This window comes from Antedon bifida, chromosome 1 (genome assembly GCF_963402885.1).
Source record: "Antedon bifida chromosome 1, ecAntBifi1.1, whole genome shotgun sequence".
NCBI classification, from domain to species: domain Eukaryota; kingdom Metazoa; phylum Echinodermata; class Crinoidea; order Comatulida; family Antedonidae; genus Antedon; species Antedon bifida.
The window spans coordinates 3,493,940-3,515,408 of NC_136226.1; the positions used below are offsets into that span (position 1 = coordinate 3,493,940).

The window sequence follows — 21,469 nt, forward strand, 5'->3', positions numbered from 1 at the left end:
TTTTGCAATGTCATTCAAAGCTTTAATTAAACCTTTACACGTTAGTAGAGAGGCCAAATACACAAAAGTCCTCTATAAAAAGTTTGGGGGGCATTTTTTGTTAATAGCAGGCAACCATGTTGAATGTATCCTTTGTGGGGTGACAAAAACGATAGGGGTGGATGCCATCTTCAGTTTTGGGTTTTAAGGTCAGTTTATGTGGTCAAGAGGTCAAACAAGGTCAAAATATAGGATTTTGTTTTATTCACGGAAAATCATCTACATCATCAGAGCTATCCAAAAAGGTATACCTGAAGATCAACTGATGCTTCATATTATAGTAATTACGAGATAAACATTTAATTTTACACATAAAAACATAGGAAATTAAATATAAAAGTGTCATTTTCTCAAAATGTTGTTTTCACATATTTCTGTAAAGTACACACAGTTTTTAAATAGGCTTTTCCCAGTCTGTTGTAAATTTGTCTTTTTCATGTTGTCCACCAGTCATCGTTTTAATTCTTGTCGGAAAAAATAGGTCAAGTGTTATATGTATGAAACGCCATATGTGCCAAAAGATTGGTCTTTTACTATAATATTAATATTACCTATAATAATGTAATACAGTAATATTTAGAAATTTGTTTTTAGAAAAATTATTAATATTACCTATAATAATGTAATAATATTTAGAAATTTGTTTTTAGAAAAATTTCGAAAACAGATACCCCCCTATATGACCTAATGTCGAGATGTTTTTGTTTGGGTCAGAGACCCCCTATAATGTAATTATTTAAACATTTTTTTCATTATTTCAATGATACAAGTTTTTATTGAAGTTTGTTGTTTCAAGAAATCTCGAAAGAGAAACCTGGGTATCGAGTCTTTGTTTTCAAAAACCCTAACTATTGGACTTTATCAAGGTTGGAAGGAGTGGTAATTGGGGACTTCTTCTTGAGGCCTTCGCATCTATGCTATCATGGCTGACGGTGATAACAAATATAAAACTCCTTAAGTAATTAAGAAGTCCTTTATACACATGGATAAAGACAGTTTTAATGTTATTTACAAACATTACGTTACGTACTGTGTCCAGGTATGAAATCCATTTCTCCAAAAAGACATAAACGCACTTGAAGAGGACAACGTCATGCAACAAATTAAATTCCAGCTATCCATTCTTATTCATATGAAGATCATTTATTTATTATATTATTTATTTGGCCTAACAACCCTGTATGACAGACGAATTCATGGTGACTTGATTTCGAGGGTGTAGCCAAGGAAGACTTCCTTCAAATGAGATGCAATTTAAGCAGAAATACACGAGGACATCAGCTTAGACTTTTTAAACCTAAATTTCACAAAGGACTGATAGGAGATCCACTTTTTCACAATTAGTAATTATATATTTTAATAGTTTGCCAACCAAAGTCGTCATTTCTGAAACCACCAACACATTTAAAAACCGATTGGATTCGTTGTAGAAATGAGGTTAAAAGGGTAAACAAATTTACCTATCTAAACTATCAGAACCAATATTCTAAACACTGAGTGGATGATTGATCAATTCAAAATAGAATCATTGGTATAACAAGAACGCTGTAATTCATTGATAGGTTCTGCATGACATGGTCAGACTGATCACGAATCACACATAATACACAATATTCTTTCGAACTGACAGATGGTAAGGAAGATCTTATATTTAAAGTAACAACTTATTGAAAGAAAAAAAACAGTAGAACTTAGAACTTCATGAGCCACTGAGAAAGCATTGCTCTAAACCTTTGCGGATTTCTATAAGGCAACTGTTTCGATAAAAGTATATAAAAACTGACAGAAAATCTGCTGATCAACCATTGGAGTATGATCATAGCCCAATTTTAATATCTTTAACCAAATATGACTTCACATATCTTGATGGATGGCGTTGAAATACCCACAGATGTTCCAGAAGAAAACTTACAGTAAAAACATGATGGTCATGCACTATAGGATGCAGTAAACATGGCTGTAAACATTTAGTGACTATGCAAGTATTTATACAAGTTACCTAGATATTTCGTCATTTTGTTGTATTTGATCATTACATTGGAAAGGGGTGGATAAAAGCAGTGACACGATTGAAAGGATAGTCCCAATGTACTAATCTGTACTTCCGTATGTGTTTTAGGCCACACTCATCGGTTTGGAGAACAAATATCACAAAGTTTTTAGACATTCTTTATGTCAATAACAAAGAGCTTGCAATTATACATAAAAGTTGATGTTAATAATGATATGCACTTTGTAACAGTAGCCTTCAAAAGTATGGACGATGTCTGGTATAGTGAACAATAAAGTGGTTGAAAACCTATTAAGAATAATCTAACCAGCTTCCATGCCATTACAGGTTGCAGCATGTCATTATTTGCTGGTTATGGGAAGAGGTCATACTGGAAATCATTTGTAACGCATCCACTCCTTGTAAATGGAATTGATTAAGATTAAGACTTTCCACGTACAGTGTACACTAAAGTTTAATATTGCCAAATATATGGTACTCTTGAGCAGATAACTGTATAATAACAGACTACTCTTTGGTGCTACCTCCATCTAGACTCAGTGACCATATACCATTAACACTAGTGATATATATTTCCCTTAAATATTAAGTATTTCACTTCACTCAATAAATATTTAAGTACCTGTATTTCTACTTCGGGAAACACACCTATGGTGAATACAGACATCATAGAACCTAAACATACGAGCCAACTATCAGGCAGAGATCAGTATGTGGCCTAAATGAATCGGGTCGTTTGGAAGCCCCTAACCCAGTTGTCAGTTGGAACTTGTTACATGTGTATGTAAACTAGAGCCGATGAAGTTGTTACAGAAAGCATGTATATGTGGTTGTGATTCAATCGTTTGCCGTTACCCAGATGGCCAGTAGGCATTATAATCAGTGCTTGAAGAAATACCTACCCCAGAGCGTTACCTCCTTCCATCCCAGAAACATTTCGAATATTGGCATGTGCCCATGCCGTCCATTACTCCCAACCCACAAACCCTCTGTGACCGTTTTTAAATGAAATTTAAGACATTCCAGTAGGCCTCCAATTTCGGTTATTTTGATACTTTAGGACTCATCCTCTCCATTCCTTGAACACCTTCCAGGAGTGACTCAAAAAGTTCAAAATCTTCCCAGTACAATTCTGGTCTTTTTGACACCACACTATAACCATCAGCCCCAGGCTATCATGAAAATTATATTTATTTCAATTATTAATATCGATAATTAACAGGTCTGTGCTCTATCTGACCTTATGACCTTGAAAATGACCTTTAAACTTGTAAGTTGAAAAATGGATGAACTTCACCATCTACAGCAATATGTCAATAATGATCCAATAATGGTTACATTTCTTTTAATTAGCTTATATGTTGTTGAAAATAGCTTAAACCTCTATTTGACCATATTTGACCTTATAACCTTGAAAATGACCTTTGACCTGAAATTTGAGAGCGGCATCCACCCCTATCTTTTTTGTCATCCCATAAGGGATATATTCCACATGGTTGCCTGCTATTAACAGAAAATGCCCCCCATGATGAAAAAGCTCACATTGGCCGCCCTACTACGTCTTGATCTCGATGATTAATGCTTTTTTAGTTTTTCCTACAGGCATTTTCCACAGATCATTGCAAAGGATTAGTAGTGCATTACATAAAGAATATTATAAAAATATTTTTAAAAAGAACTCGTACACCAAATAGAATGTTTGCTTCCTCATGATTTGTTTGTAATTTAGTCAGTCTTTTCATTCACAAATATTATCCTGGCTTCTTATTATGAACTTCCCCCTAGCCCTCCTCAAGATGATTTACTGATTCATCCTCCTACTAAAAGGCCTTACCTTGTTGAGCCATAATAATGTACATAGAATATTATACACATTTATAGACATAAAGATCGTAAATAGCTTCGAACAATTACACAATTACACAATTACACGACTGAATGTAGAGAGGGCGCCTGCGTCTGATGACGTAAAAACTTAACGTACTATTATATTGCATTATAAAAAAAACCAAAAGTGGTTGTATGTAACCTTTTATGTACAATACCTGTTTGGTTCTTTGATGACAATTTCTTTATAGCAGCTGCTCAATCGTAATACTGGGATTAGGTGCATAAGCGAAGCTTAATAAGACAGAAAGCCCTCAAACTGATTGAACCTAAACACCGGGGGAAAATAAATAACATATAGCGTTATTATTTACAATTCTTACAAAATGTTTGTTAAAATAGCACCCATTTGTTCCAATTTCATATGCCGCTGTATGAGTACGAACAACTCACTATCGGCAATTAACGCCAACGCCATTGAGACACATTGATCTTAAATGCTTTGATGGGAAAGTGACCAGGTATTACTATATAACATATATAACATATGAAAACCTAAATAAAAAATATAATCAAATTCATGATTTTCAGTTTACACAGAAATTAAGTATATGAATAATTATTGTAGCGTTCATCAATAACCTCTTCTGTTTATAGAAGCAAGCTTTCCAGCCACAAACAAGAAAATTCTACTTTTGCTATTCACAGTTGCGAGAAAATACATATCTGTGGAGTTTCTCCCAAAAGTGATTTTTTTGTATATTATGTAAAAGTATTTCTTATATTCAACACAATAATTTTTCTCAACAGAATTGTTATTATTAGCCTTTCAGTTTCAGCCTTAAAGTTGTTATTGCCGAAGGTACAATGCAATAATATTATTGTACGTTCATGTATTGACACACTTTAAGCATGACTGATTTAGTAAACTATTGAGAATAAATGACTATAAATACATTATTTAAACCAAATAAATGTATTTTCTTCCTCAATGAGTTTCTGTGAATCGAGGTATAGGCCTAGGTGCGGCCAATATCAACATAGCTTCTTTTTACACTTAAAGTAGGCCTATGTATTCTTATTTTTGTATGATCTGACTAACTTAGCTGAAAGCTAAAATGTAGTAATGTACATTAAAGTAACTAAACAATATGTAGACACACGCACAATTAGTTTGGGTCGGGAATTTATAATGGACTCTATTTTGCTCAAACAAGTGTATAAAAACTACAAGAACATTTACTGTTAATTGTTGTTGGGTTAATTTAGTGTTCCATTTTTTCCCGTTGATTTCAGTCCACATTTACAATGTTCGTTCTTATACGCTAACCCTAACCCTCTCTATATATCTATAATTTTAGGCCAATTGATACACTTTATGGCATAATGGTCATGAAAATAACCTAGTATAATAATTAGGCCTATACGTACATTGAATTAATGTTTTTTTCATATGACTATACCTTAAGAAAGTTGTAAAGTCGTTGCAATTTCTTTTTTAAACAATTTTAAAACTTTCTATTTGTATGCCAATAAATATATATACAGTATATGAAATATAAAAGTAGTTTTTGAAAAAAAAATAAATTTGACTTAAATTGTTGTAACTTTAATGTATGTGATGACCTTGCAATACTGTTACATTTTAATGGGGTTTTTTTATATGTCTTATTTGTATATTTCAATTTTTTGTGTAGTTTTGCTGTGAATTTGGCTATTTTTGGTTCGTCATTTTTAATAATTTAGTTTTTGTACTGCAATATTTTGTCTGTTTATACTATACCAGAAAAAAAAAACTAAACACACAGGCCTACCATGAAACGAACGATCAATATGTTTACATGTTGATACCACAATATGAGACATAACGTTAATTAGTAGGTCTAAGATGTCACCAAGCAGCATCTTTTGCCGGCCTCGCCCAATCAATACACTGCGCCGCTAACGTAATGCGACAACTACTTTCTTGTCATCAGGAATTTACTCACATAGGCCTACGTCTATAAAATAATTACATTTATTTACTTACCCTTTGTCTTGTCTAACTTGGTCGTAAAACAGAAAGATTTACTAAAACCAACTTCAAGTTCGAAAATGCAAAAGTTAGTGTAATTCACCAGGAAATGACAAAATATTGCAATGGTATTGGGTCTTGTATTATAATTTCACATTGTCCTATTATAATATTACTATCATCTGGAAATTTCCCACATTATACGGATGGGTGATCATGTTAGACAGCTTTGTGTAGATATTAGTGAATCGTAAGAAACTATGCCTATTTATTATTATGTATAACAAGCAAAATCAATAAGTGTTACATACATTGGTTACCATAGCACCAGAAATAATAAACAAAAGAAAAAAAATGCACTGATTGAATACGTAGACAAAAATCACTGGTTTGTATAAAATCAAGGAATTTTCTCTCAAAAATCAACATCAATAATCATAATTTAATTTCATTACAGTATAAAACTGAATTGCCAAAAAAAAAAGCCTGCAAAAGACAAGGGCATTAACACGAACTGAAATCTTTTTAAAAGAAATCTATTTACATTTATATCATTATTCTTTTGCTTCAGAAACAGTAAAATTGAATTCCTATTGTCATCACTTTAACTATTAAAAAAAAGTTAAAACATTATTTTACTATACATTATTCCATAAATTACAGTATTTAACATTATTCACATGATGAATTTATTATAAACAATCACACGATAAAAAAGTTTTACAATATACTTAGCCATAAGAAGCGCGTTTACACATTAACAAATGTGGCGTCATTGCGCAAAATTCTTGGACTAGATTTTCTTTCAAAAAGAATTTCTATTGTTTTCATTGTTGGTACTGTTATTATTACTTTGCCACTACAATGAAAATGTAACCATTGTATTGTTCAAGTTAACAATAGAATTACTCAATCAAACAATAAAAGGTATACAGCATATCACATATTAGTTATTTGCTAACATTTAGAAGTCTGATCACAGATGGTACAGGACTAGAATATATTTTTTTTTACACTTGTATTCTTGGTATGTTTTATCAGAACGTTTAAACATGTTATGATTATTATGCGATTTCAGATCCCGTTCCGTAGCTGATTTAGTAGCAAACCGATTATAGAGCAAGTCTTCTAAGACCAGGTGTAGTTATAGTCATATAAAATTTTGTAGTGTGTTTGCCTACATGAGTACAGTATGTTTGCCGATGTGCTTTGTCTTTGTCCTACTCAGAAGTCACATTTTCAATCAGGGCAAAACAGAATAACGTTTTGTGTTCGTAGGCCTCATTACCATCGTTATGCCGATAGATTTACTTTTTTATCCAAGGTTCTTTTTCAGTAAACCAGCACCATATGTAAATTTCTTCAAGTATTTCTTCAATGTTGGAACACATATTTCTTGCAACATGAATTGTTTTACTCGAGATTTCTACTGGGCGTCGATGTTTGTCGTCATTGTTGAGATCAACGAAATCTTGCAGCCATTTAAACTCAGCATTTGTAGCAGGTTGAATCTATCAGAGAGAAACGTAATTTCAAATGTGTTTATGTAATTTTTATAACTAAGAATAACAAAAACAGCTTATTAAGCATTTAAAATACAAGTACTGTAGTATTTTTTGTTTATAACAATAATAATGACAATACTTCATTAATGATTCTAATTTGGAATTTGCAGATTTGATACTTTGTGTACATTTAACTTTACTTAACAAACAACGCCGAATGAAAACTACAATAATACAGATTGTCACTTACCGATACAAGATATATCAGCAAATGTTTGAATTTATTTCGAAAACCTTTCCACTGTCTCTTGTCTAGTATCATTTGAACTCGTTGTTCAACAGTTTCAGGTGGTATCACTTTCGGAATAATAATGAAGTCTACAGATCTAGCTTTGGAATTAGGATAGTGTTTGTTTCCAAAATGTTCCATAGCATGGTTTAGTATATTATGACCTTGTTGTAGCACAATTGAAATGTTAGCAGATATATTATCATCCTCTATTAGAATGCTGTATTCCATTTCAAGTTGACATTCTCTTAATGTCTTTAATTCTTGGCCCATCAAAGATCCATCATCACAAGAAGGCAACAGTTCTGCAAGTTCTTGTTTCAGATTAAGCTGTTTCCGCCAGTTTGTGGCTGAAGCAATACATTTCAAAGCAGACATTCTCAATTTATTGTCTTTTATCTTTTTCGTTTCTTCTAATAGTCGTTTCGCAGCATCAAAACTTCTCATTTCTGTTGCCCGCGTAAACATTCTTATCGCTTTAATGCCATCTCCTGATTCAGCTGCTTTCTCTCCTTTTGCTACAAATAAGTCCAATGTAAGTTTACTGACGTCTTTCTCTGTCAAACATGTCTCGCATTTAATAATCGCCAAAACATTACTACAAACATCAAAGTTACCCATCTTTAAATTCACTTTAGCAAACTTAAAGAGTGTTTTAACCTCCTCATCATGTCTTGTATTTGGCAATTTCCCGTAATGAAATGCTTGCAAGGCATCCTTATAATATGAACAAGCATTCTCAAAGTCACCTATCTTTTCATGTAGCTTTGCATTTTCTAGATTTGGTGCAACTTTATCTCGACCTTTTGAACGTGAAATGTTGACATTAAAATGTTTTTTTAAATATTTGATTACTTTATTAACATTGCTTTGTTGCTCAATTATAAATTCGATAGGTCCATTCACAGGAGTGTTCTTTACGAATGAAGTAACAGCAATATCTAAACATGCATTGTTTCTGAAAACTGCCTCATCATATTGTTTTGTGTTTATAGAATATATTGCATAGCTTTGGTTTACGTCAAATAAGACAAATGGATCGTCTTTAAACTCAGATAATAGATTGCCATACACGTCGCATGCATCATCATGTCTTCCCAGAGATGCTAAAGCCTTTGCATATTGCATCTTGGCTGCGGAGTCAGATGGTTGCAGTGTTATCGCTTTTTCAAGACACTCCACTTGTTTGTTTGGGTTATTCATTTCTCGGTAAAGAACTGCCTCTTGAACTAAGACACACGCTGATTGACCGTATTTTTGTTTCGCACATTCTATAACGTTCTGTGCTTCTTTAAAGTATATTGAGTTGCAATTAGGTTCACTGCATTTTAAGTTTCCTTTGACTCTTTTACATGTACAGTCACCCATTCGGATATAGCATTTAGCTATACGACTCAATATTCTTGGCCTGGAAGCATTTTCTTTTGCCTCGTTGAGTAAATTCAATATTTTGATTATACGGCAATCCTTATCATTTGCGAAAATAATCTTGTGGTATTTGATGGATGATATATGCCCATCTCTCTTAACCTCTTGCTCATATTCTCTTCTGTAAATGTCAGCTAAGATTGTCTTGGCATATGCATGATCAGCATCTAGTTGCAAGACGTCATTCATAATTTCTTTAACTTGAACCATTCCATCAGACCACTCAAACGTTTTTATATTATTTTTGCATCGTCGCCATTTTAAGAGTCCTAACATAAATTTCCACTCGACATTTTTTGGACATATCTCGCTCGCTCGTTTCAGCTCATTCTCACTTTCCTCGTACCTAGATAATTTTAGCCTTGACAGTGCAAAACCTTTAGTCGCACAAACACTTGCTTTGAACTTTCTTTTGTCTTCTTCTGCAGCATCCTCGTATTTTTTAAAGAGGCTGTTGAGTTCCTTGTAGTTTTCGCTTTGTTTTCTTGCAAACTCACATTTTAATGCCAAATATATTGATTTATAACCTTCTTTGATTGATTCAGTTTCAGGTAATTCTTCTATGGCACAACAGGCTTCCTCATTTTTTTTCTTCGCTTTTGCAATATCCTTATTATCGTTTCCATTAAAATCTGACATGTATAAGTAGCTTTCAAATAAAAGTGCTTCAACTGTGAACGATTTTGTATCTTCCCGGTGTTCGGTAATTGACTGTTTCAACGATTTGAATGATTTGCTTGTATTTTCAAGTTTCCAATTAGCATGAAAGTCAACATCTTTTAAATCAATATCTTCTGATCCCATGATGTAGGCGTATAACCTATCATAACAACAGAAAGTTATATTATTTAGCTATGAAGATTAGAATCACTTTGTAGAATAATAGCATAGAATTACATTAGGAGTAATATCTCTAATTTGTTTAATACAACCAATCAACTGACATTGAGGGAACCTAGTTGTAAAATACACAGTTTATGAATCGACTCAAATAATACGATACGTTTCTATGTATCGCCTTAGCCCTACCCAATTTCAATCCAACGCACGGCCGTCTTTTTTCTTATCTTATCTTATCAATCGCTCTAATTAATTTTGGCGACAGAAACTGTTTGTTTCTTTTGCCACTCCTTGGCCTAACTAAGCTATTTGTATTTGTGTTTACCGAAATTAATAATTGATCAAATAATAATTGCGGTCCATGCAAATTCCAACTTTTGTTATTAAACCCTTATAGTCAGTGTTAAAAACCAACATTTCTAACAATGATGTTAGTATTGTGTTACATAAGCCTATACTCGTCGTCAAGAAATAAAGGAATATTGTGTAATTCTAATAAACCAAACGTTCTTAGCTTACTTAAATGTGTGCTGACTAAACTTTGGAAAGCCTTATGACTCTCTCCTATTTACGCCACTTACCTGCTTTACTTGTGTAACCATAAAACCGAAATGTCCACTAGAAAATACAAACTTCAAGCATTGAAGCAGGCCTACGCGTAATCTTTGAAGAATTCAATGTAATGACGTAATCATCAGAAATTAACATAATATATGCCAACATGTTGACTGATATCACCATGGTATTCGTCCAGATATTATATATGTATTATACTTACACATTGTCCTGAAAATTCCCCGCATTATACGCATCGGTGACCGTATTAGACAACTTCTGTAAACATGTAGTGAACCGTAAGGAAGTATTCATTCTTATATTATAGATAGGTGTGTTGTTGCAAAACGTGAAGTGGAATTCTTAATGCACAACCCGATATTTTTCTGTCCAATCATAGTCATTGATCATTTCGACAGTCACTGTTGTTTTGCTTAAAGATGTATTGTCCCTTTGTCAAATTCCAAAAAAATAAAAAATAAAAGATTTCGAAAAAAAGTGGGTCATTTTGAAGTATCATAATAGTTATTAACTTTCACCAAAAATTAGTCTAAAAAAAAATAATTTAACTGAAATACAGACGTTTTTTGGTTCAAAAAATAACTTTGACTTCCAGTCAAAGTTTTCGATCAAAACATATCTCATAATGCAACGCGCTTATTTGGCTACTCTGTATGCATAATCATAAAATGTCCTCGCGATCTTTGTGAAAACACCTTCTTAACCGTGACGAGTTGTAAACAATCCTAATTAGCATCATGCATAATGTATAATCATGGTTTGAAATCTTTGTTTACTTTCGCTCGCGACGATTTTCCAGACGAAATGTAATCAAATTAATTTAGCTGTTAATTACATAAAATTGTTGTTTTTGGCTCGAATTTTCGACTTAAAGTGAATAACTTTAATATTACTTTGATATGGCCAATTTAAATTTAGAATATTCTGACCTTCATTTTTTTGTGTTTCAAGGGACAATACATCTTTAATGATGGTCTCGTCGTTTCAATGGCTGCCCTCATTTCTTTTAACAAACGAATAGGCGTTTCTATGAACCACCTTGATCCACTGTTACACTTATTAAATTTATTGAATTTTCCTTCAATAGGAGATAGTTACTTGCTTCTCACTTACTACTTACTCAGTATTGAAAACATCAGGCCCTCATTGACTAGTTTCCATTGATGTATGTATTGCTTTTGAAGTGAGAAATACAACAATGTATGTGCTTCAAATAAGCTGTATTATGATTAATAACAAGATATTTCTGTCACCACATCCGACAGCAAGGAGCAAATAATAGGATGCCTTATAATATATAAATTACGAATAGACAATGCATAGCAGCACAATTGTATAGAAGATCAACATGATTACATTTTAATTATATAATTACATCAACATTGTAGCAAATATATTTAAATTGAAAAATATTTACATAATTCATATTTACATTCCATAAAAAAGGATAAAAATACAAATACAGACGTCATCAATCACATTACGGGTGAGATACGTCATAAATACAGGGTAAGAAACGTCATCAATCACATTGCGGGGTAACAAACGTCATCAATCACATTGCTAGGTTGGAAACGTCATCCATCACATTGCGAGGTTAGAATCTCGTCAATCACATTATGGGGTTAGATACAATTACATTATGGGGTTATAATCGTCATCAATTACTAAATTAAAAATTAATTTAAACAAGGTTGTTTTCACAACCATAGTATGTTTCCACTTTTTGGACCATCGCGTCTCATCAATCAATGATCTTCTGTATCACTTTTGTACCAATGTAAAAAAGACTGTACATCATTTATAATATTCATTAAATAGAATATTCAATATTCTTGAAATAAGTCTGAATCTAGATCTATAGTCAGTTCCAATCTACCCAATGACAGCTGCAGAATCAACTGATCGAAATTAAGACACATGGTGATTTAGGTAACTCTAAACAGTGGTTACTTAGATTTGATAAAATACAGTTTAGATTGTTCTTGGTAATTTTCATATCCAAGTTCACCAGGAGGCAATATCAGTGATCTGGGCCCATTTGTAAATTTTTTAAAGTATGTCTTCAATTTTAGCACAAGCATCTATTGCTACAGAAATAGTTTCCTTAGACTTCTTTAGCGGGTCTCGATGTTTGTCATCATTGTTGAGATCATTCAACACTCTTAACCATTCAAATTTAGCATCAGTTGCAGGTTGAATCTAACAAAAACAAGTAATAAGATAAAAATAATGTATATTATCAATTTCTATATTTATAAGTATACAACTGTTAATAACATAACACATCATCGTTTTAATAACAATTATAATAATGATACTCAAGCGAGATTTTATGGATTTTACTATCAATGTAGATACAGTTATTAATACAAATAAACACTTTCCTTAACTATATATACTTACTATAAAGGATAGGTCTACTTACCGATACAAGATATTCAAACAGATCTGTAAATTTATTTCGAAAACCTTTCCACTGTCTCTTGTCTAGTATCATTTGAAGTCGTTGTTCAACAGTTTCAGGTGGTTTCACTTTCGGAATAATAATGAAATCGACAGATTTAACTTTGGAATTGGGATAATGTTTTTTTCCAAAATACTCCATAGCATGGTTTAGTATATTTCGGCCTTGTTGCAGTACAATAGAGATGTTAGTGGCTATTTTATCATCATCCATTAGAATGCTGTATTCCATTTCAAGTTGAAAATCTCGCAATGGTTTTATGTTTTTGCCTATAAAAGATCCATTATCACACAAAGGCAATAGTTCTGCAATTTCTTGTTTCAAATTAAACTCTTTACTCCAGCTTTCGTTACTTTTAGTGACTGAAGCAATACTTTTCAAAGCAGACATTCTCAATTCAGTATCTTCCGTCTTTTTTGTTACTTCTAATAAACGTTTTGCACCAATTAAACATTCCATTTCTGTTGCCCGAGTGAACATTTCTATCGCTTTAATGCTATCTCCTGATTCAGCTGCTTTCTCTCCTTCTGCTACAAGTAATTCTACTCTAAGTTGTTGACGGGTGTCGACTTGCTCTTTTGTACAGGTATAGTTTCCAATACTTTCTAACATATATCTACATTCGTCAAGGTGACCGATCTTCAAATTCATCTCAGCGACTTTAAGACGTGTAGCTGTCAATAACTTCTGATCATCGTAGTCATAAACAAATGCTTGCAAGGCTCTTTTATAATACGAACAAGCATTCTTAAAGTCACCTATCTGTTCGTGTAGCTCTGCATTTTGTAGATTTGGTTTAACTTTATCGCGACCTTTTGATTTTTTAATTTTTATATTAAAATGTTTTCTTAATTTTGCAATCACTTCATCAACACGCTTCCGTTGGTGTTCTATAAATTCGATAGGTTCATTACAAGAATTATTCTTTGCGAATAACTGAAGAGCAATTTTTAAACATATTTGTGTTCTGTTTGCTGCCTCATCGAACTGTTTTTTGGATCTGAAATACTTAGAATACTGTAGGTTTATGTTAAACGTGATAAATAGATCGTGTTTAAAATCAGATAATAGATTGTCATACGTTGAAATCGCCTCGGCATCTTTTCCCAAAGAGGCTAAGGCATCTGCCCTTTGTAATTTGGCTCCAGAATCAGATATATTTAGGCTGATCGCCTCATTAAGACACTCCAATTGTTTCTTTGTGTCATTCCTTTCTCGGTAAAGAACTGCCTCTTGAACTAAGATACACGCTGCTAGACCGTATGTTTCTTTCGCACATTCTATAACGTTCTGCGCTTCTTTAAAGTATATTGAATCGTATTTAGGTTCACTGCACTTCCAGTTTCCTTTGACGCTCCTACATTTGCAATCACCCATTCGGATATAGCATTGAGCTATGAGACTCAATACTTTTGTGTTTGAAGCTTTTTTTGTTGCTGTTTTCAGTAGATCCATTATTGTGACTTTGGCATTATTATTGCCGTTTTCGAATACAAGGCTATGAACGACAACTAGGTTGGATGATGTATTGTTCTTAGACTCTTGATGATATTTTCGTCTGTAAATATCAGCTAAGATCGTCTTAGCATATGCATGATCAGTATCTAATTCCAATACCTCTTTCATGATTTCTTCAACTTGGTTCATTCCATCAGACCACTCAAACTTGTATATATAACATGTGTTTCTTCGCCATGTTATGAGTCCACGCATGAACTTCCACTCGACATTTTCTGGAAATTTCTTTGTTGCTAGTTTTAACTCATTCTCACTTTCTTTGTACCTAGAAAATGTTAATCTTGACAGAACAAAACCTTTAGAAGCATGAACACTTGCCTCAAACATTCTTTTGTCGTCTTCCGCAGAATCCCGATATTCTGTAAGAAGGTTTTTGAGTTCCTCGTCATTGTTCTTCTTTTCACTTTGATTGCTTGGAAACCAACACTTCAATGCTAAATACATTGATTTATAACCATTTTTAATCGATTCAGGTATTTTATCAGGTAAGTCTGATATGGCACGAATAGCTTCCTCATTTTTTTCTTTCGCTGTTACAATATCATTCTCATCGTTGCCTTTAATGTCTGACATGTATAAGTAGCTATCAAACAAAAGCGCCTCAATTGATAACAGATCTTTATCCTCCTGGTGTTTAGTTGATTGTTTTAAGGATTTAAATGATTTACATGTATTTTCAAGTTTCCAATTAGCATGAAAGTCAACATCTTTTAGGTCAAGAATTTCCGGTTCCATCATGTATCCCTATACTGTTTCGTTTCAATAAATAAAGTAAGCAATATTAGATAACGTATAATAATAATAAAGCGTATTCATTTAGTGTTGATCATTGAAATATTCAAATACATTACTTGCATCAAAAGTTAAACAGTTATATTTTGTCAATGTATAGGAATATATATAATTATATTATTTTGTCTATGAAAGAGTAAGTAAAGTAGGCTACTATATCCAACTCAGTAGGCTTAGACTGGAAATTCAACTTTAAAATCCCGACAGGTAAATATGATACGTGGCCGGTTCAACCACACTTCCGGGATAAGGTTTAGTGCGCGAGAGTAATGTTATGAGATATGCAAGAGAATCAGAGTTTGCCTCTAAAATACAATTATTATAAACATAATCAAAGCTGTATATACTTAAAGGCCTATGATACTTGCCTATTAGAGTCTTATATTTTTCTCTATGGAATGATGAAAATGAATGTATACAGTGTAGCATTTGTTTTAAATTTTACTTACCTCTGTCAGAAAATTTGCATTATGGAAAATCCAAACATTATGCGCATGCGTGACCATTTACACGGCTTATTCAATGAATTCAGTGAATCGTACGAAGTAGCCATTATCATGACACAACAAAATTAACGTATTGAATTTCACATTTGTTGCATTAATTTGTCTTATCTATCTTATTTATTTAACGCATTGTTTCCAACAATCCTTGTTCTGTCTTTATGTTGTTCTTTCTTTTTTTCATTACTCACATTTTTAAACATTTATTGTACCTGCCTTGCCTACCACACGGTGTCGATTGGAGTAATCCAATTGATGTATAACTTCTAGGGCTCTAGCCTCTTCTTTTTCGCATATTTTTAAAATTTGATATGTTTATTTTGAATAAAAAGTATATTAATTAATTATTTTAATACTTTTTTTTGTCAAATGTTATACGTTATTTTTGAAAGAAGAAATAAATGTTACTTGGAATGAAAGACATAATATCTGATGTCATTGCCTTCAATTATTGTGTGGTCCTCTTCATCCAAAATATTACTAGGGCTATGTAATTTTAGTTTCTTTAAATTTTCAATCTAACTAATTTTGAAATGAAATGAAATTATCACAATGGTATCGGGTCTCATTATAATATTATTATCATCTGGAAATTCCCCACATTATACGCATGGGTGATCATGTTAGACAGCTTGTGTAGATATTAGTGAATCGTAAGATCTAGAAACTATGCCTATTTATTATTATGCATAACAAGCAAAATCAATAATGTTATACATACCAGAGAACCAGAATTAATAACCAAAAGAAAAAATGCACTGATTCAATACGTAGACAACTCTCTGGTTTGTATAATATCAAGGATTGTTTTACTAAAAAATCAACATCAATAATCATAATTTAATTACAGTATAAAATTGAATTGCAAAAAAAAAAAAGCTTGCAAAAGACAATGGCATTAAAAGTGACTTAAATCTTTAAAAAGGAAATCTATTTACACTTGGGAGGATAAAGGAGTGGATATCAATGGGAAAAAATGTAATCATCTGAGGTTTGCAGATGACATTGTTGTCCTGGGAGAGCAAATCAATGAAGTAGAGGATATGCTTAAAGACCTTGCAAATGCCAGCAAATGTTGTGAATTGAAAATGAATATGAAGAAAACAAAAGTTATGACAAATTCCATGGTACCTCATGGATCTGTAACTGTTAATGGCAATAAAATTGATGAAGTTAATGAATATATCTATCTGGGGCAGAGATTTAGCCTGAAAGAAAAGAATCAAGTACATGAGATAAAGAGGAGAATCAGATTGGGCTGGTGCCAATATGGAAAACTGAGCAACATCAGGTGAAATACCGTTTCAAAAAGAAAGATCTGTAATCAATGCGTGTTACCAACCATGACATATGGAGCTGCGACCTAGGCACTGTCAAATAAAATGGAAAAGAAAATAGCAGCAGTGGACTGACAACGGCTGATGATGATTTACACTTATATTAATAATATTTTGCTTCAGAGACAGTATTGAATTCATATTGTCATCAATTTAACTATTTAAACATTATTTTTCTATACATGATTTATTCCATTTATTACTGTATTTAACATTATTCAGGTGATGAATTCATTATAAACAATCACACGATAAAAAAGTTTTACATTTACTTAGCCATAAGCGCGTTTACACATCAACAAATGTGGCTTCATTCCGCAAATGCTGGCTAGATTTTCTTTAAAAAAACATTTCTATTATTTTCTTTATTGGTACTGTTATTATTACATTACCCATACAATGAAAATGTAACCATTGTATTGTTCACATTACAAGTTAACCATAGAATTACTCAATCAAAGAATAAAAGAAACAAAAACATCACATATTACTTATTTGCTAATATTTAGAAGTCTAATATGGTACAGGACTAGAGTATTTTTGTTTTTCACTCGTATTCTTGGTATGTTTTAACATGTTATGATTATTATGATACTTCAGATCCCGTTCCGTAGTTGATTTAGTAGCAAATCGATTACAGAGCAATACTCTCGAGTATCAAGTCTTTCAAGACGAGGTGTAGTTAGGGCTAGATAATAATGTCATACACCATTTTGTAGTGTGTTTTGCCTACATGAGTCTGTATGTTTGCCGATGTGATTTGTCTTTGTGCTACTCAAAAGTCACATTTTCAATCAGAGCAGAAAAAATAACGTTTGTGTTCGTAGGTCTCCGTACCATCATTATGCCGATAGATTCACTTTTTTATCCAAGGTTCTTTTTCAGTGATCCAGCACCATTTGTATATTTCTTCAACTATTTCTTCAATGTTAGAACACATATTTCTTGCAACAGAAATGGTTTCACTCGAGTTTTCTACTGGGCGTCGATGTTTGTCGTCATTGTTGAGATCAACGAAATCTTGCAGCCATTTAAACTCAGCATTTGTAGCAGGTTGAATCTATCAGAGAGAAACGTAATTTCAAATGTGTTTATGTAATTTTTATAACTAAGAATAACAAAAACAGCTTATTAAGCATTTAAAATACAAGTACTGTAGTATTTTTTGTTTATAACAATAATAATGACAATACTTCATTAATGATTCTAATTTGGAATTTGCAGATGTGATACTTTGTGTACATTTAACTTTACTTAACAAACAACGCCGAATGAAAACTACAATAATACAGATTGTCACTTACCGATACAAGATATATCAGCAAATGTTTGAATTTATTTCGAAAACCTTTCCACTGTCTCTTGTCTAGTATCATTTGAAGTCGTTGTTCAACAGTTTCAGGTGGTGTCACTTTCGGAATAATAATGAAGTCTACAGATCTAGCTTTGGAATTAGGATAGTGTTTGTTTCCAAAATGTTCCATAGCATGGTTTAGTATATTATGACCTTGTTGTAGCACAATTGAGATGTTAGCAGATATATTATCATCATCCATTAGAATGCTGTATTCCATTTCAAGTTGGCATTCTCTTAATGCTTTTAATTCTTGACCCATCAAAGATCCATCATCAGAAGAAGGCAACAGTTCTGCAAGTTCTTGTTTCAGATTAAAATCTTTACTCCAGTTTTCGTCAATTTTAGCGACTAAAGCAATACTTTTGAAAGCAGTCATTCTCAATTCAGCATCTCTTGTCCGTTTCGTTTCTTCTAATAATCGTTTCGCACCATCTAAACTTCCAATCTCTGTTGCCCGAGTAAACATTCTAATCGCTTTAATGCCATCTCCTGATTCAGCTGCTTCCTCTCCTTTTGCTACAAATAAGTCCACTGTAAGTTGGCGGACGTGGTCTTTCTCTTTTACACTTGTCTCGCCTTTAATAATCGCTAAAATATTGCTGCAAACATCAAAACTACCCATCTTCAAATTCACTCGAGCGAATTTAACAAGTGTCTCAACCTCCTCGTCGTGACTTGTATTTGATGTATTTTCATAGTGAAATGCTCGCAAAGCACTCTTATAATATGAACAAGCAGTCTTAAAGTCACCAATCTTTTCGTGTAGCTTTGCATTTTCCAGATTTGCTACAATTTTGAGTAGACCTTCTGAATTTTTAATTTTGCTATTGAAATGGCTTCGCAAATTTTTAACGATTTTATTAACAGACGTTTTATGCTCATCTAACCATTCAACACGTCCATTCCCAGAATTGGTCTTTGCGAATACTTTAAGAGCAATGTCTAAACACACTTGGTTTCTGTAAACTGCGTCATGATATTCTTTCTTAAATGCAAGATAACGTGCATAGTGTCGGTTTACATCAAACATGACACTCAGATCATCTTTGAAATCGGATAATAGATTATCATAGACAACATCCACATCGTCATGTTTTCCCAGAAAAGCTAAGGCATCTGCCTTTTGCATTTTGGCTGCAGGGTCAGATGGGAGGAGTCTAATGGCATTTTCAAGACACTCCAATTGTTTTTTTGGCTCGTTCTTTTCTCGGTAAAGAACTGCTTCTTGTACAAAGATACACGCTGCTTCACCATAATTATGTTTCCCCAATTCTATAACGTCATGAGCTTTTTTATAGTATATTGAATCGCACTTGGGTTCACTGCACTTTGTTTTGACTCTTTTACATTTACATTCACCCATTCGGATATAGCATTGGGCAATGAGTTTCAATATTCTTGGCCTCGAAGACGTTTTGTTTGCTTCTTCGAGCAGATTCAGTATTTTGGTTATAAGGGGATCATTTACATTTTCGAAAATAAGGCTGTGGTCAACATCTTCGACTTCACTGTATGGTCTAGTTTTGTTAAATTCGTGATGATATTTTCTTCTGTATATATCAGCTAAGACCGTCTTGGCATATTTATGATCATTATCTAGTTTCACTACGTCATTCATGATTTTTTCAGGTCGATTCAATCCATCAGACCACTGAAACGAGAACAGTTGACCTTTGTGTTTTCGCCATGTTATGAGTCCAAACATAAACTTCCACTCAACATTTTCTGGACATATGTCTGTGGCTAGTTTCAGCTCAGTCTCACTTTCTTCGTACCTAGGCAATTTTAATCTTGACAGAGCGAAGCCTTTGGTTGCATGAACACTTGCCTCAAAATGTTTCTTGTCTTCTTCAACACTATGCTTGTATACTGTCAAAAGGTTACTGAGTTCTTTTAAGTGTTCTTTTTTTTCACTGCGTTTGTTCACAAACCAACACTTCAATGCCAAATGCATTGACTTATAACCATTTCTAATTGACTCAGGTATTTGATCAGGTAATTCTGATATGGCACGAAAGGCTTCCTCATTTTTTTCCTTCGCTTTTGTAATATCCTTTTCATCATTCCCTTTAAAATCTGACATGTATAAGTAGCTTTCGAATAAAAGCAGCTCGATAGTAAACGATTTTGTATCTTCCCGGTGTTCGATAATTGACTGTTTCAACGATTTGAATGACTTGCTTGTATTTTCAAGTTTCCAATTAGGATGGAAGTCAACATTTTGTAAATCAATATCTTCCGATCCCATAATGTAGGCGTATAACCTATCATAACAACAGAAAGTTCTATTATTTAGCTAGGAAGATTAGAATCACTTTGTAGAATAATAGCATATAATTAAATTAGAAATAATATCTCTAATTTGTTTAATACAACCAATCAAGTGACGTTGAGGGAACCTAGTTATACATGTAAAAGACACAGTTTATGAATCGACTCAAATAATACGTTTCTATGTATCGCCTTAGCCCTACCCAATTTCAATCCAACGCACGGCCGTCTTTTGGTTTTCTCATCTTATCTTATAATTGATTCATTCATGAATGCTCTAATTAATTTTGGCGACAGAAACTGTTTGTCTTTTGCCACTCCTTTGGCCTAACCAAGCTATTTGTACTTGTGTTTACCGAAATTAATAATTGATCAAATAATTATTGAGGTCCATGCAAATTCCAACTTTTGTTATTAAACCCTTATAGTCAGTGTTAAAAACCAACATTTCTAACAATGATGTTAGTATTGTGTTACATAAGCCTATACTCGTCGTCAAGAAATAAAGGAATATTGTGTAATTCTAATAAACCAAACGTTCTTAGCTTACTTAAATGCGTGCTGACTAAACTTTGGAAAGCCTTATGACTCTCTTTAAAATTATATATTTATTTACGCCACTTACCTGCTTGACTTGTGTAACCATAAAACCGAAATGCCCACTAGAAAATACAAATTTCAAGCATTGAAGCAGG

The 21,469-nt window shown here is 32.9% G+C and overlaps 3 protein-coding genes across 4 annotated transcripts in view; all 3 read right to left on the reverse strand.

The window, feature by feature from the left end:
• Positions 1-21,469, reverse strand: part of LOC144838141 (uncharacterized) — a 58,523-nt gene that overhangs the window by 17,553 nt on the left and 19,501 nt on the right. The window lies entirely within an intron of this gene.
• On the reverse strand, positions 7,066-10,585 carry LOC144852365 (uncharacterized). Of its 2 annotated transcripts, XM_078710160.1 has the most exons (4): positions 10,535-10,585; positions 7,647-9,933; positions 7,155-7,402; positions 7,066-7,098 (listed from the first exon to the last, which is right to left on the reverse strand). In XM_078710160.1, exons 2-3 carry the CDS (start codon positions 9,915-9,917, stop codon positions 7,199-7,201), a joined length of 2,475 nt encoding a protein of 824 aa, XP_078566286.1. In that variant the 5' UTR covers positions 9,918-9,933; positions 10,535-10,585; the 3' UTR covers positions 7,066-7,098; positions 7,155-7,198. The 2 variants fall into 2 exon arrangements, with proteins under 2 accessions (XP_078566286.1, XP_078566279.1); XM_078710153.1 differs by having other exon boundaries at positions 7,073-7,402.
• On the reverse strand, positions 16,640-19,214 carry LOC144837979 (uncharacterized). Its single transcript, XM_078693307.1, has 2 exons — positions 18,451-19,214; positions 16,640-18,206 (listed from the first exon to the last, which is right to left on the reverse strand). The coding sequence occupies exons 1-2, from the start codon at positions 19,123-19,125 to the stop codon at positions 18,003-18,005; spliced, it is 879 nt and encodes a 292-aa protein (XP_078549433.1). The 5' UTR covers positions 19,126-19,214; the 3' UTR covers positions 16,640-18,002.